This window comes from Camelus bactrianus, chromosome 3, assembly GCF_048773025.1.
Source record: "Camelus bactrianus isolate YW-2024 breed Bactrian camel chromosome 3, ASM4877302v1, whole genome shotgun sequence".
NCBI classification, from domain to species: domain Eukaryota; kingdom Metazoa; phylum Chordata; class Mammalia; order Artiodactyla; family Camelidae; genus Camelus; species Camelus bactrianus.
Genome location: NC_133541.1, coordinates 108,769,876 through 108,784,518, shown reverse-complemented (window position 1 = coordinate 108,784,518; position 14,643 = coordinate 108,769,876). Strand labels below are relative to the sequence as shown.

The window sequence follows — 14,643 nt, the reverse complement described above, 5'->3', positions numbered from 1 at the left end:
GTTCCTAGCCAACTCTGATAATGTTGGGGAGGGAGGGCAGAATCCCCAGCTTCTTGGAAGAGAAGGTGACACTTGAGCTAAAACCACAGGTACCCAAGCATTTCCTCTTCCTTGCCTCCTTCCTGCAGTTCCCTGGGCTTCTACTTCAATTGAGAACTGCAGTGACTATGTGTAAAGCGCAATACGTGGAAGAGTCTGATTTCTTCCACCTCTCTGGACTGTGTTTGAGGGGAAGCGGGGGATCCCTCGCAATGCTTTCTAACCGTTAACAAGGAGGGGTGTACTCAGAGGGTTTCTGCAAGAGAGCCAAGCTACCGGGCTCCCGTTTCCTTTGCCTCTACCACTCAGGCAGCATGGCTAGTTCACTGAGGAAAAATAGCTGGGGTGGTTGGCATAGTGATGAAGTTCTGCACTTTAAGAAGAAAATGTTGACACCATTGGTACAGTAGAAAGAAAACTTGCGTCCACATTGTGATTCTGCTCCTTCCTTCTCTATGCCTCCGTTTTGCAAAACAGGGATAAATTGGTGGCAGTGTGAATTTAAGGAGGTTGCCTGTGGAAATTAAATCTGAAAGGTTGTGCGGGAGGGGGGGCCAGTGTGCAGCAAGGAGGGGCAGTTACTGTAAGAGGCAGGCAAACCCCTCTTCATTGCCACCCTGCAGGACATTTCAGGGATGGACACAGTGACTGGCGCTATGATGTGTTTCCGTTGCCCAAGGGCTAGTCCTGGGGCTTGTTTAGAAATTGCAGTCCTGAGAGTGAGGTCTCCAGGCCTTGGGGCCATCCACTGCTGAGTTTATTTCTCAATCACAGGTCTTGGAGGAACCACTTAGCTCTTATGCCCTGAACTAAAACATGATTTGATGGCAGTTTTAGCTACTTAAGAATCAAAGAAATAAAGCAGGTGAGAACTTGCTTATGACTTGGAGGGAGGTAGTAAACAGGTTGGGTAAGCATAGTACTTATGGGGTCACCTCACCTGGGTTTGAATTCCCACTTTAGCTATTTACCAGCCTGATCAAGTGATGGAACTTCTCGGTACTCTAATTTCTCCCCTGTGAGATAACAGTTCGCTCCTCCCAGGATGGCTGCGAAGGCGAAGCGTGCGAAGTGTGCTTAGCGAAGCCACTAAGCTCAGTCCCCAGAAGCCAACTGCAGTGACTACAGTGACATTCCAAAGTCACCAAAGGACTTAGGGCTAGAACCTAGGTGTACTGCCTCCCAGCCCAGTGTTTTACACAGCTCATTGTATTATTAAGTTGGCTGAGTGGCCCAAAGTTGAATTCTGATTTCCTAAGTCCTTTAGTTAGAAATTTCAAAGTGACCCGTTGATCCTAGTTGCAAAACAAGCCCATCATTGGAGGCCCGTGGTGTGCAGTGCTCCGTCAGCAATGTTGACACCCACAGGGAGAGAGAAAGGCATGCAGAGACTCTCCACCCTCTTTCTCCGGCAATTTTTCTCTTTAACCCTTAACAAATCAATGGGCAGATCCTCAGGAAGCTAGAGGATTCAGGGATTAACATAAAGATACAGGTGTTTGGGGCAGTTCTTTCAAAACATCATTCCTCCTAAGACTTACAGAGGCTCAGTAAAGCAGACATGTTGCCCAAGATAACACAGCTAGTTAAGTAGTAGCCTTGAGTCTTAGTCCCTGGTTTGTCCAGGGACCAGGCTCCTTCCACAATACCTCTGCTGCTCCTCACAGTAAGTCTCCTCACTGGAAGTCTCTCATGGGAAATTTCCAAGATTTCTGAAGTTGTGGATGTAATACTCACCTTGGTTTAACCTGGTCCAGGTACAAAGAGGTATAAAAATAGGTTGGTCTGTTATTTCACCACTAGAGAGGATACCTCCGTAGAACTTTCTCCTTGGTGATTGAAACCTAATTTCTGGTCTACCTTCACATCAGTCTTTAAAAAAGGGTCTGAGTTTTTGGTTTTGTTTTTTTGGAGGATAGGAGGAGACATGCCATTCCCCAGTTTGATGTGCTGGCCTGGCAGGAAAAATTCCTCTGGAAACCAAACCCGGAATAACCCTGTCCCAACAGACCATATCTAGGGACCCAAGTTATTTGACCTCTTCATTCAGAAGTCACAATGATTTCTTTTTGCTGCCTGCACTTTCCCCTCTTCGCTGAGTTCAGTCCCTTATCTGCTACTAGTTCTATGACCTTGGGCTATTCCCTGCCCCCTCTCTGAGCCTCAGTTCCCTCAGTTATGAAATGGGGCTGTCCCTTTACTCATCTGTCCGGGCTCATTTCCAGGAGACAGTCCAGTAGAAATGAGGTGAGGAACAGGGACTCTGACGCAGTCCTGGGTTCAAATTCTGCCTCCCCAGTATATCCTTTGATAAGTCACTTTAAAAATCTCTATTCCTCAGTTTTCATATATCCTTTGATAAGTCAGTTTAAAAATCTCTATTCCTCAGTTTTCTCATCTGAAAAAATAAAAGCAATAACCTACTTTCTAGTCTTGACAAGAGGATTACATGAGATAATATATATAATCCTTAGCATAATGTCTATTACATAGTTAGTGTTCTAATGGCATATGTTTAGTGTTAGCTGCTAAAACCAGGACAGTATTGGGCAAACTGAGATGGTTGGTCACCCTACAGGAGACCACGAGTGCCAGGCAAATCTGTGGGAACTGGGAAGTGGCCAGGAGCCCACCTATCCAGCTTAACTCAGGTTTTGGCATACGAGGAGGGATTTCGCCTGTCAGATCTCCTCACCTCCGTGAACCCACATCCTCAAGTCTTTTTCTTCTCCTTTAGAGCATTCCAGACCTTGGTTCACCTGGTGAAAGGTAACATAGGCACAGGGATCCTGGGACTACCCCTGGCTGTGAAGAATGCAGGCATCCTGGTAAGAGGGGCTGCCACAGGTGGGGGAGGACAGCCTCTAAGAGTTTATAATGTCTTACATTGAGTAGTCTTACTGAAAGGCAGCTTGGTCTAAACCTGGAGTCTAGACATCTAGTCTGGGTTTGAGTTCTGGCTCTGCCATGGACTTTGAGTGGCCTTAGCAAGTCATTTGTCTACTGGCTGAGCCTCAGTTTCCTCCCTTGTGGAGTGCAGGGGTTGGATGACTAGTTTTCCAGTTGTGCTCTGTAAAACACTAGTGCTGAGGGATGCCTCAAAGGCCACTAAACATCAGAAGTCTGAGTCCTCTACTCCCACCATAACACGTCATTGTAATTGCTTTTTACACTTTATTGGAGTACTACTTGAGATCATATTTGAAAGAATATATAACATTGTAAATCAACTATACTTCAGTAAAGAAAAAACAAAGTATAGCTATTACTGCTAAAAATGCCTTGCAAACCAGTTTGCTAGATAGTTCTTTGAGTCTTGAATGAAACCTGAACTACCAAATCCCTCCCTACCATGTTATTCACAGATCCATTCTCTTCTCTCTTGCCTTGCCCCTTGGCATCCCCGTCCTCTAGATGGGCCCGCTCAGTTTGCTGGCCATGGGCCTCATCTCCTGCCATTGTATGCACATCCTGGTCAGGTGTGCCCAGCACTTCTGCCACAGGTGAGGAAAACAGTGTTCTCATGTCAGTTCCTTTGGTGCTTGGTTCTCAGGGACATCCCAGAATTATACCCCATATAAACAAGAGTTTACTTCTTAATTTCCTCCAACAAGGCCAAGAAAAAGAGAAAAGCATTCAGGGCAGGGACCTAAAGTGAGACTCCTCCATGTGACTCATTCGGTGATCTCAATCAGGCCATTGTGCCTATCTGCTTGGCTCATCTGTAAATTGGGCATAAACAATCCATGCCTAACCCTGCCTCAGAGAATTGTCATGAGGATCCAATGGGATCATGAATATGAAAACTACTGTACCCACGCAAGGTATATATTATTACCCTTGTTATGTAGTAACTGCCCTACTTAATAGGCAAGAAAAACAAGCCACAAAGGAAATACCACCAGGTGTCAAAATACTTTGTTCCCTGCCCCAGTGTTCTTCTCACTCCAGCTAGGTCCTGCTGTGCTATGTGTCTCCTGACTTCTCAGTATATGATCTTAGATTAAACTGCCTCTTGGTAACTGTATGTCCTCTCTCCTTCAGGCTTAACAAACCGTTTATGGACTACGGGGATACAGTGATGCATGGACTAGAAGCCAGCCCCAGCACCTGGCTCCGGAACCATGCACATTGGGGAAGGTACCTTGTTCTTGCTTGACCCAAAGTGGGGAAGAAATGTGGCTGTCAGGAATGCCCTCTTCCCTGGAAATTTGGCTTATGTAACACAGAATATTGCAATTCACATGGAAGGAGTTCATTGGCAGTCTTCCTTATCCGGTCCCACTCCTTGTATATCCCCAGCAATAGGGTCATTTCTTTGCTATGCAGCTTTAATGTTATTCACTTTATTAGAATTAGGCCCTAGAAATACCATGGGGAACAAAGCAAACAAAGCTTTGCCCTCACAGGACCCATAGTCCAGTGGGAAAGGTGGACATTAGTTTAGGACACAGTTACTTAGTAACCACTGGGATAAGTACCTTGAAGGAAAGAAGTACTAGTTGCTGCTGTACAGGTAAGGAGATGTGCGTGGGTTCAGGTAGGCTTCCTAGGGTGGAACAGTTAAGGTGAGTTCCGAAGGAAGGCAGTCTTAGGAATGAGGAATTACCTAGGGGAATGCAGGAGCCTAAAGGGCCTCCCAGGAGGAAGAGCAAGATGTGAAGGTCCCGAAGCAGGAGGGAGTACGTGACGGTTTCAGGGTACAGGAGGACCAGTCACTTGAGGGCAGATAGTCAGGGAGATGATGCTGAAGAAAGATTCAGGGGCCCAGCCAAGCTGCACATTTTAGACTCTCTTCAAGGTTTTTTTCTTTTCTTAAAAACAACCAGGAAACCATTGGAGGCTTTTAATCAGAGGCTTTCCTGTTTTAGTTATGGTTGCATTGTCTAAAGATCTGTCTGGCTTCTGTAAAGAGAATAGATTGTAAGGAAGCAAGAATAGATTTAGTCAGACCCATGAGGAGGCTGTTGACAAGGTCCAGGCAGGTGGTAATGATGGCTAGGTCCAAGCTGGTGGCAGTGACAATGGAGAAAAGTGAATTTGATCATAATTTGGATCCCATGGTTGTGGGAAAACAAAGGAGTCAAGGTTGACTCAGATATCTGATGACTTCTGTTTTGGATATTCAAGTAGAGATGTCAAATGGGTAGTTGTATATATATAGGCTTGAGCGTATCTTCAGGCAGGAGACAGAATTGAAGTCAGCTATGAGGCCAGGGGACAGAAGAGGTCTTTTAGGGAGAGAGTATATAGTGAGAATAAAGAGAGAAAAAGACCATGACATTAAGCACCCTTTGGTGAGCTGAAGTCTTCCTCCTGCAACTCCCACCTTTTCGCTTTCAGAGCTGTTGATGAACTTGGGACTAAATCTACTCTTTTGTCTTTGTTTTCAGACCTGTCCCCTCCCCGTCTGTCTACTCCTTTCTGAGCACCTCTAGATTATCAAAGTCTTTCTTGAACTGTGATACCCCGAACTGCACCACCTGAGGTGTGTCCTGCCCATGAGCATCATGGGTCTGGCACCTCTCTTGACCCAAAGCCCATTCACTTACTGAGCTAATAAATTCAACCTATGAGCAGACTAGGAAGGCTATGGGATGATTACCAGTATTTTCCCAATTGTGTGACCCAAGCTTTTGTCTGTCACAACCCCTCAAATCCTTCTACTCATTGTTGGGCATATAAAGTGGATTTTTCCTGCTCTATTTAGAGACTTTGCTTTGCTAATTATCTGCTCTTCTGTGACTTGAACTTTTTTGAACTGTGTGCTCTTCCTCTCAACATTAAAATGTGTTCATGTATCTCCATCTTAAAAATAATAAAATAAATTAATAAACCTTCCTGGACCTCATACCTTCCTTTAGCTACCATCCTATCTCATATTCATTATCTGGTTATTCAACAAATACCTACTGAATACCTACATGACAGGAAGTACTTTAGGCAGTGGGCTCACAACTATGAACAAAATGGGCACCTTCAAGACTGGAGCTCACACTCCAGCTTCATGAAGGAATGGCCCATCTTCTGACTTTACTTCCATAGACGCCATTCACACCTCTTTCATGGGTCACCTGGCTTTCCTGTCCTATACTTCTACTGACGTTCTTTCCACCAGCACCTTAAAAGACCTCCTTCTTTGCCCTAGAGAACCTCTCAGCAGCAGTAGGTACGATTGACTATTGTTTTCTTCAAACATTAGCTCTTCACTTGGCTTCTGTTAAATCCTTTTTCACCCTAGTTTCCCTTTTACCTCTCTGGCTATTACTTTGAAGTCTTCTTTGTTTCTATCCTCCCTGTAAGTGTTGCCGTTCTCTAGGATTTGAAACCTTCTCACTCTGCATACTTTCCAACACTGATCTGCCTTTTCAAGGCTTTATCTATTACTAACAAATCAGCAGTTCCAGAGCATTAATATATGGTTGTCTCCTGAATGTCCCCTGTAGGAACCTCAGGCTCAACAATTCAGGTACTGAATGTGTCATTTCTTTCCCTTCCCCTAAAACCTGTTCTTCCCTCTGATTTCCCAGTTCATTTTGTTGTCCAAGCCAAAAACCTGTCAATCATTTTAGGTCATTTCCTTTCCCCTTCCCCTTGACGTACGTGGTCACCAGGTTCTGTAAGCTCTAGCTCCCTAGCATCTCTTAAAATAGTTTTATTTCTCTCATTCTAATGGCCATGTCTTTGTCTGGGTGGCTGCCATATTTCACCTCCATTATTGTAAGAATCTCCTATCCAGTCTTCCCATCCTCCGTCTTGCCCCCTACAGTGGATTCTTCACATGGCAGCTAGAGAAATCTGCCTAATCCCTCTGCTGAAATGTTCTTTCCTCACCACTTCCTTGCCATCTCCTCCTCCCCTTTATTCCTCTTCTCCTCTCTCTCTCTCTCTCTCTCTCTCTCTCTCTCTCTCTCTCTCTCTCTCTCTCTCTCTCTCTCTTCATATTCCTGAGGGACTTCTGCCCCGGTATGGATTTTTCTAAGAAGGCTCTCTGCTCTATAATTCAGGTAAAATGCCCCTTTACCATGGTCCTTATTGCCATATTATTTTTTATCCATCTCATCCACTAGTCTCTAAACCACTAGAGGAAAGACAGTGTTACTTGTCTGTGTGTCCTCAGTGCCTAGTATGGTGTCTGGCACATGATAGGAAAAAAATTTTAATGTTAATTATAGCTAATAAAAAACATTGGGCCTATTGCCTTACATCAGTTAGTATTCAACACGGAGCCAGGTGTGGAGCAAGATTCCTGACGATGAAGAATTTTACCACTTGCTGAGCTGAGAGTGTGAGGGTGGTTGAGAAACATGTGCTTTTAAAGAACTACTGTTACCTCCCTTCTTACTGCTCCATTGTTGACTGTGGTGGCAGGACCAAGGGTGCTGGTAGAGGGTCACCAACCCCTGGGAACAGAAATGGAAATGACAAGCCTACTCTTTTTATAACAAGTTTTCTTTCTCTCTCTCTCCTTTCTTTCAGGCATATCGTGAGCTTCTTTCTCATAGTCACCCAGTTGGGCTTCTGCTGCGTGTACATTGTGTTTCTGGCCGATAATTTAAAACAGGTAGAATCTTCTAGAGAAGAAGGGAGGGAAAAGGACATGGCTTCTTCTCTTTGGGCCCTAGTGTCCTCATCATACAAAGAAAGAGGTTAACCAGATGTTATCAAAGAACCCAGGCTTCCCCCAGTTCACACATCTGCAGATTTCTGTAAATGGTTAGTTTTTCCGCAGCACCCTTTGTCCAAGTTTTGTCTCTAAAACTGGACCTGTCCTCAAGATTGGTTTTTAAAATTGAGCTGGAGGAAACCTTGGATTTTGTCTGTCATCCTGCCTTGGAACTTAATCATCTTTAACTCTTCTCAAACTGATATAGGCCTTTTTGGATGATACCTAACCTGTGGGTCATCTTTATCTACCTTTAGGTGCTTAAGCTCTATGATTTAACAGTTTTTGTCCCCAAGAAGTTCTTTTGACCTACCACAATAGTTATCTTGTAGCAATCTGAGCAAAATAATATGGGTAATAACAGAAGCTATTCTTTGTCAGTCAATAAGCTTAAAAAAACCTATTCTTTAGATTCTTTAGAGGTTTTTTTGTTTGTTTGTTTTGCTTTTAGTAATACCAGAAAATTGGAAATATAAAAAAAAGAAATTAGAAAGAAGGAAAAAAAACAATAAGCATTTAGAGTTAGCTTCTATTAAGCATCAGGTACAGTACTGAGCGTTTTATAAGCTTTCCCTCATTTAATTCTCTTCATGGCCATATCAGAATAGATACTGTGGTTATTCTCAATTTGCAGATGAGAAAACTGATGTTGTGAACTCTATAATGTATATTAATAACAACACAGAGCAAAGATTAAAAACACAGGCTTTTCAACATCGCAGCTTAAGTTCTTAAACACTATGTTATATGTCGTCTCAAAACAAAACAAAATTATTTTTAATCCAACCACTCATGGTTATTGTTTTGATTATCATTTTTCAGTGTCCTTACATTTTTAGTGTAGTTTTTAATAATTTCATAATTTTCCATCACGCAGATGACTTCAGTGTTCTATGATTGGATATTTTCTTTGTTTCCCTTTGTTTTTTTTTTTACTATAATTTACATAAGTCTTTGTACATTCTTTTATTCCTTATATTCATGTGTATATATTTTAAAGTAAAATTACTGGGTCAAGGGTTTGATTTAAAGGCTCTTACCTGCCAGATTGCTGCTTGGAAATCAATGATATAGACAGAATTTTATCAGTCATCTGTCTAGAGACAAGGTAAGCATGTCTCAAGGAGTCTGAGGACTAAGTGGGATGTGCTTTAAAACATATGAAAAGTTAACTATCAATATAATATTTTGGTGCTGGGTCAGGACACCTCTAACACCTTGAGGCTGGGGGTGCTTAATTGTGAACTAAGGGGCAGAAATGTGTGGAAGCAGGAAAGATCATTGGAGCAAGAGAAGGCTCCCTTAAGGAGATGCATCTGAGCTGGGCATTGAAGGGCAGGTTAGGGAAGAAGTGGTGGCAGCCAAGGTGGGAGAAGGGAGGAGTGAACGCCTAGAGGCAAGAATGTGTGGGGCTTGCTCAGTAGAGACAATACAAGTGATTGTAGAAGGTGTGGAAGGTGTGGGCCTTGGGAAAGGAAGAGCCTTCACAGTTGAATGGGCCTATTTATAGAGGGCCTTGAATGCCTGGCTAATGTTCCAAGTAGTTTTCCCTACTGTAGGGAGGAATCAGAGAAAAACAAAACTTAATGATTCATTTAGGTATCCAGGTGTGTAGTTAAGTGAAAGGGAGATTTCAAAATAAAAGTGTATGCTATGATTGCAGTTTTGTAAAATAAAGAGGGATGTGTATACTACATGTAATTTGTGGCATTGCATACACAGAAAATGTACAGATGAATATATCACAAGGCATTACCATGGCTACCCATGGATATTGAGATTATCATTGCTTTAACATTTTCTTCTTGCCTAACTCTGTAATTGTTCTGTAGTAGATTGTGTTGCTTGTACAATGAGACTGCATCAGTTAAGTCATGCTGATTCCAAAGGAGGGTGGTACCATTCCCCCAACACTCACTTTGCCAAGGGGGTGTTTGTACAGTGTGCAGTGGGGTGTTCCTTGTTTGTCACGATGACCAGAGGATGCTGATAGCTTCTATTGGGTGGCATCCAGGAATGCTAAATGTCCTGCAATGAATGGTCCAGTCCTCACAAGAAGAGTTCTCTCACTCAAAAGGTCAGTTTTGGTGCAGTTAAGAAATAGTAAGTGGTGGACTTTTTCAGTTAAAAGCAAAAGGAACAGACTCTGTAGAACTCAAGTAGAAAAATAAGTTTAGTGGAAGAATATTGGCTAACTTCCAGAATGACAGAGAAAAATGTCTATCCTCTTTTGAGAAAGAATGGTGCAGAAGATTTACAATAAGAAGTCCTAAAGTCACCCTAACTCATTGTGAGACATGCCAGTTCTTTGAGTTTGATTTTGGGCCAGGCACTGAACTAATCAGGTAGCCAGAAGATTCACTGACTTTTCCCCTTGCTTTTCCCTGTTCCTTCCTCAGGTAGTGGAAGCAGTTAATGGCACCACCAGCAACTGCCATGACAACGTGACAGTGATCCTGATGCCCACCATGGATTCACGACTCTACATGCTCACCTTCCTGCCCTTCCTGGTGCTGCTGGCCCTCGTTCGGAACCTCAGGATCCTGACCATCTTCTCCCTGTTGGCCAACATCAGCATGCTGGTCAGCTTAATCATCATCATCCAGTACATCACCCAGGTTAGTGCACACCACACACCTGACTCCTCCAGTGGGCAGAGGCTTTTATATATATAATAGAGTGACATCTGGGGCCAGTGAGTGTCCACTTCACTCTTCAGCCTAGTACCCATTTTATGGTTGCCTTCCTTCCACAAAGATGTCTCTGTACGTTCTAGATATCTCCTCTTTCGTGTTGCTTCTCCAATACTCATTTCCTGTCAAATCCTGGTTTTAGAAAAAAAATATGCTTTGCAAGGGAAACATCTTGATTGGTGAACTATAGACCATTCCTGTAATGGTTGGAAAACAGCAAAAGGCAGATGAAAAACAGCATCTTCTACCACAGTGATATCTTGCTGAGTTAGTCTTACAAACTCGAGGCTACAATTCCAGGTAATTTCAAAATTACCCCTAAGGAACTCAAGAGGAAAAAAAAAAACTAGTATTTAGTCACAGAGGTATAAATAGAATCTTGAAAGACCACAAGCAAATCTATCATGATATAAATTACATCTTTCAAGTTGAGTTACGGATATTGATTTTCCCTCAATTTCCTACTTTTCTATTCTTTCTAATTTTTATTTTATAATGGGTAAGACTACATAGAAACATAAACCCTGAAGATCCTTGGCATACCTAGAACCTTTCAGATGTTTTTCTCTTTGAGAAGTCACAGAGGGAAAAAGTTATAGAGTCCATGGAATTTAGTAAAAATAACAAATTAGTCAAATATTTTAGGATAACTACAGATAAGTCTTATACTCCTTAAGGCAATATTGATGGATTCTACAAAACTGAATTTTCTAATGAGATAGCTACCTCTGATTTACTTTTGGACTATTCCAGAGATTACTTAATTAGAGAAATGGTTCTGCCATTTTTACATCCTAGGTCACAGGGTACATAAAATATTTATTCAACACACTTTTTTCCTTTCAATTTGTAGCTCATTGAAGAAAGAGCACTATCATATTTCACTAATTACTTTGGGCCCTAGAATATCACTGTAACTGTAGTCACAGTAACTTCCAGCACCCATAACCAGTGGTACATTTGAAGTGTTCTTGGGCATGTTAGGCTGGTACTCACCTGTGGTGTGTAAGATTTTCTTCTGGAGGATTCTGATGAACCAAACTCTCTCCATGAGATACTGATCCTTCAGTACTTGGACAATACCTTGATCTTTCTTCCCTCTGGCTCTTTGGTGTTGTGTAATGTTAAAATCAACTTTGATTGCTGCCTACTTCCTTTTGAAATGTTCTGAATTTCTTGACATTCAATTACTTAAAATTCAGATGTACTCTCAGAATACTCCCCCCTTAAAGGAGCAAACATACTTGGAGAGTAAAGGTCTTACTGCATTTCTCTCCCCACAGGGAATTCCAGACCCCAGCCAGTTGCCACTGGTAGCAAATTGGAAGACCTACGCTCTCTTTTTTGGAACAGCCATTTTTTCATTTGAAAGCATTGGCGTGGTAAGGTTTGAATTGGGGTAGACTTTCCCAGGTGCTGTGGGTGGCCTTCTGAGCAGGAGCTGGGAGCTCTGAGTTACTGTGACCACACAGGAGAAATAACCTCTGACATCACTTGGGCCAGTTGTCACCAGCAGGAGAAAAGTAGGTTACACACAACAGAGAGGCAGTCAGGAGACAGTTTCATTCTTGCCCCAATACATTTATTAAACATTTATCCTCATATCAACATATGTTTCCTAATTTTTTAAAATCAAGATAAATGGAGGTATACAATTTAAATTATAGGATTTGATGAAACAAAGGAGTTTTACACTGAAAAGTACAGTCTGTTTACAATGGATAATTGTATAGTCTCTACTTCCACACGTGAGGAAGGATAGGTGCTGTGTGTATACTCTTTTTCTTCCAGTTTTATTGAAATATTATTAACATGTAGCATTGTATAAGTTTAAGGTATACAGCATAATGATTTGACTTATATCATGAAATGATTATCGCAAAAAGTTTGGTGAACATGGATCATCTCATATAGACACAAAATTAAAGAAACAGAAAAAAATATTTTTCCTTGTGATGAGAACTCTTCGGATTTACTTAAGTTTCATATGTAACATACAGCATTGTTAATTATATTTATAATTCACCTACAGCACTATGTTAGTTCCTGTGAATCACAACACAGTGATTCAGTACTTCTATACATTTCAAAATGATCACAGGGTAAGTCTAGGTATGATACGTCACGATACAAAGATATCACATAGTTTTTTACTATGTTCCCCATACTGTTCATTTATTTTGTGCAGTGACTCATTTATTTTGCAACTGGAAGTTTGTACCTCTTGACCTCTGTATACCTCTATATACCTCTATTTCAAAGTTTACTTCTAATTTGTATACAGTACAGTTCATTTTTTTGGTGCACATTTCTGTAAGTTTTGAGAAATGCATAGAATCATCAGTGCACCACAGTCAGGACGCAGAATAATTCCCTCACCACAGAATGCTCTCTTGTGCTGCCCACTTTGTAGTCAGCTTCCCCCCATCTCCCACTAACCCCTGGCATCCACCTTCTGTTCTCTGTCTCTATTGTCTTATCTTTTCCAGAATGTCATCCACATGGGATCATACAGTATGTAACTTTTTAAGCCTGGCTTCTTTCACTCAGCTGCATGTAAGGTCGTCCACGTGGCTGCATGCATCAGGAGCTAGTTGCTTTCCACTGCTGAGCACCCACTGTATGGGCAACACCACCACTTGTTTATCCATTCACCTGTTAAAGGACATTTAGGCTGTTTCTAGGTTCTGACGTTTATGAGTAATACTGCTGTAAGCATTTGTGTACAGAGTTTTGTGTGAACAGATGTTTTCATTTCTCTAGGAGTAGGTTTGTTAGGTCACATGTTAATGTGTTTAGCTTTATAAGAAATTGCCAAACAAGTTTCCAGAATGGCTGTACCATTTTGCATTGCCACCAAATGTATGAGCATTAGAGTTGCTTTGCATCTTCGCTAGTTCTTGTATGTATTTTCAGTTTTTTTTAATTTTAGCCTTCTGCTAAGGGTGGTGGTATTTGTGATTTAATTAGCATTTTACTAGTTACCAACGATTTTGAGCATCTCTTTATGGGCTTATTTGACATCTGTATATCATCTTTGGTGTAGTGTCTTTCAAATCTTTTGCAAATTTTTTAAAAACTGAGTTACTGTCTTTTATTGCTGAGTTTTAAAAATTCTTTATACATTCCAAAAGCAAACTCTTTATTATATATGTAATTTGTAGATATTTTCTCTGGTCTGTAACTTACCTTTTCCTTCTCTTTACAGTGTCTTTCACAAAGAAAAGGCTTTAATTTTGATCAAGTTCAACATATGAAAATTTTTCATTTGTGGATCCTGCTTTATCTAAAACACTTTGCCTAATCCAAAGTCACAAAGATTTTCCTCATATATTTTCTTCTAAATGTTTTATTGTTTTCATTGTACATTTAGATCTATGATCCATTCTGAGTTAATTAGTAAAAGTGTTCATAGGTTAAAGTTCAATTTTTTAAGAATGCCCAGTTATTCCAGCCTTATTTGTTGAAAAGACTACCTATTCTCCATTGAATTACCTTTGCATCTTTGTAAAAAGCTAGTTGATATACAAGTATGGGTCAGTCTCTGAGCTCCCTATTTCTGATTCATCAATCAATGTGTCTGTCCTTTCATGAATACCAAAATGACTTTGAAGTGGTGTTTGGCTCCGCCTTGCTAATGTACTACCCAGGGACCAGTCTTGGATGTAGATGGTGGTCACCACAATAGGTTAGCTGTCAAAGCCTTTGCTTTGGTGCTTCACATCAGTTCATGTGCACCTCAGGGCTGAGCCCAGGACTTCATCCATAGATTTAGGGGATCACTTTGTCTGGCTCTCTCCTTTCCAAGTTTTCCTGCACACTCACCCAGTGGTTTCTTTTTCTGGTCTTCTGGCTACAAAGCCAGAGTTTTATCCTCCATACACTGTTACACACTTCTTGTGACTGGACCTAACTCTAGGGTTAAGCACTGAGAGAAAAAAGGGAAGAAAGTAATAGGGATTCCACCCAGGACAGCTCCCTGGACTTGCAACCTGTGTGGCCATCTAGGGCCTTTAGAAGGATCCCACAGTTGGTTTAATGCTTTGCTTTCATTATCTTGAAATTCCTAATCTTTGATCAAGAGGCTCTGTATTGTCATTTTGCACTGGGTCCCACAAATTATGTAGCAAGTCCTGATTCCCCTCACACTCTGAATTCCCAAAGCCCCCTTTACCTGTTCCTCTGCTCTGAGAGGAGTTTGCCTCAGATTTTTAGGTGCCTGTGTAACCACCACAGTCACTAATA

The 14,643-nt window shown here is 41.6% G+C and overlaps 1 protein-coding gene across 3 annotated transcripts in view; it reads left to right on the top strand.

Annotated features, from left to right (window-relative positions):
- The window catches only part of LOC105080901 (proton-coupled amino acid transporter 2), a 62,815-nt gene that overhangs the window by 40,814 nt on the left and 7,358 nt on the right, over positions 1-14,643 (top strand). For all 3 annotated transcript variants that reach the window (XM_045506694.2, XM_074360951.1, XM_010970009.3), the window contains 6 exons: positions 2,777-2,867; positions 3,454-3,542; positions 4,084-4,179; positions 7,519-7,603; positions 10,105-10,323; positions 11,682-11,780. In XM_045506694.2, coding sequence (XP_045362650.1) covers positions 3,454-3,542; positions 4,084-4,179; positions 7,519-7,603; positions 10,105-10,323; positions 11,682-11,780 — 588 coding nt within the window. In that variant the 5' untranslated portion in view covers positions 2,777-2,867. The remainder of the gene's footprint in view (positions 1-2,776; positions 2,868-3,453; positions 3,543-4,083; positions 4,180-7,518; positions 7,604-10,104; positions 10,324-11,681; positions 11,781-14,643) is intronic.